Source organism: Halyomorpha halys, unplaced genomic scaffold (genome assembly GCF_000696795.3).
Source record: "Halyomorpha halys isolate HHAL.00 unplaced genomic scaffold, Hhal_1.1 Scaffold347.1, whole genome shotgun sequence".
NCBI classification, from domain to species: Eukaryota; Metazoa; Arthropoda; class Insecta; order Hemiptera; family Pentatomidae; genus Halyomorpha; species Halyomorpha halys.
In genome coordinates, this window is record NW_027106249.1 from 206,700 (window position 1) to 207,473 (window position 774).

General features: G+C 24.8%; 1 protein-coding gene across 1 annotated transcript in view; it reads right to left on the reverse strand.

Moving 5' to 3' along the window:
* LOC112211527 (transmembrane protease serine 9) overlaps window positions 1–774 on the reverse strand; it is a 43,640-nt gene that overhangs the window by 9,057 nt on the left and 33,809 nt on the right. The window contains exon 10 of the mRNA XM_067044623.1: window positions 77–180. Within this exon, the coding sequence (XP_066900724.1) occupies window positions 77–180 (104 nt within the window). The remainder of the gene's footprint in view (window positions 1–76; window positions 181–774) is intronic.

Below are 774 nucleotides of genomic sequence, written 5' to 3' on the forward strand. Positions count from 1 at the left end.
CTCCCTCCCTCCCTCCCTCCCTCCCCCTCTTAATATTAATTATTTACAAAACAATAGATTGTTGTTAAATACTCACTTTGTTACATTGCAATGGGCAGCACTAAGAATAAATTCTGGACTTACTATAGTGCCACTACACATAACAACCCATTTTCCTTTTTTAAACTTGGCGATCTGAACCTAAAAATGTTAATAATTTTATTACCTGTGTTATAATTATCACAAATTTATTCTTTTCATTTAATTATATATTATAGTGATATTTTACATCTATTGTAAAATAAAACTAAAAATTTGAATATATACCATTATCAGTTAATGAACATTGATAAATAGTAAAGTAAGAAGATGTAAAAAATACTTATAGTGAAGAATAGAATAAATGTAAACAAATTTCAATAATACAACAAAACATTATTTTAGTGTATAGTAGATATTTCTGGTTGGGATTTGAAAAAATGAAAATGTGTAATACAATGTTAGATTATGAATTGTTTGTTATTTATAAATAATTTCTTTAAGAAATATTATATGTATGAATATTACATATATTAATTAGCATTTTAATCCATTGTATTGTTAAATTTGCTTGGTAAATTTAAATGTTATTTCAATATTTTGTAATTTTGGATTATAACTTTAAATTAATATATATTAATTAATTATATACATAAGTTATGGGATGACCAGGCACAATATCAGCCGTAATCCTAACTCCCCTCGTAAACAAACAGGCAAAGTGTATATAAGTGGAATTAGAAGGAGCAATAAAGC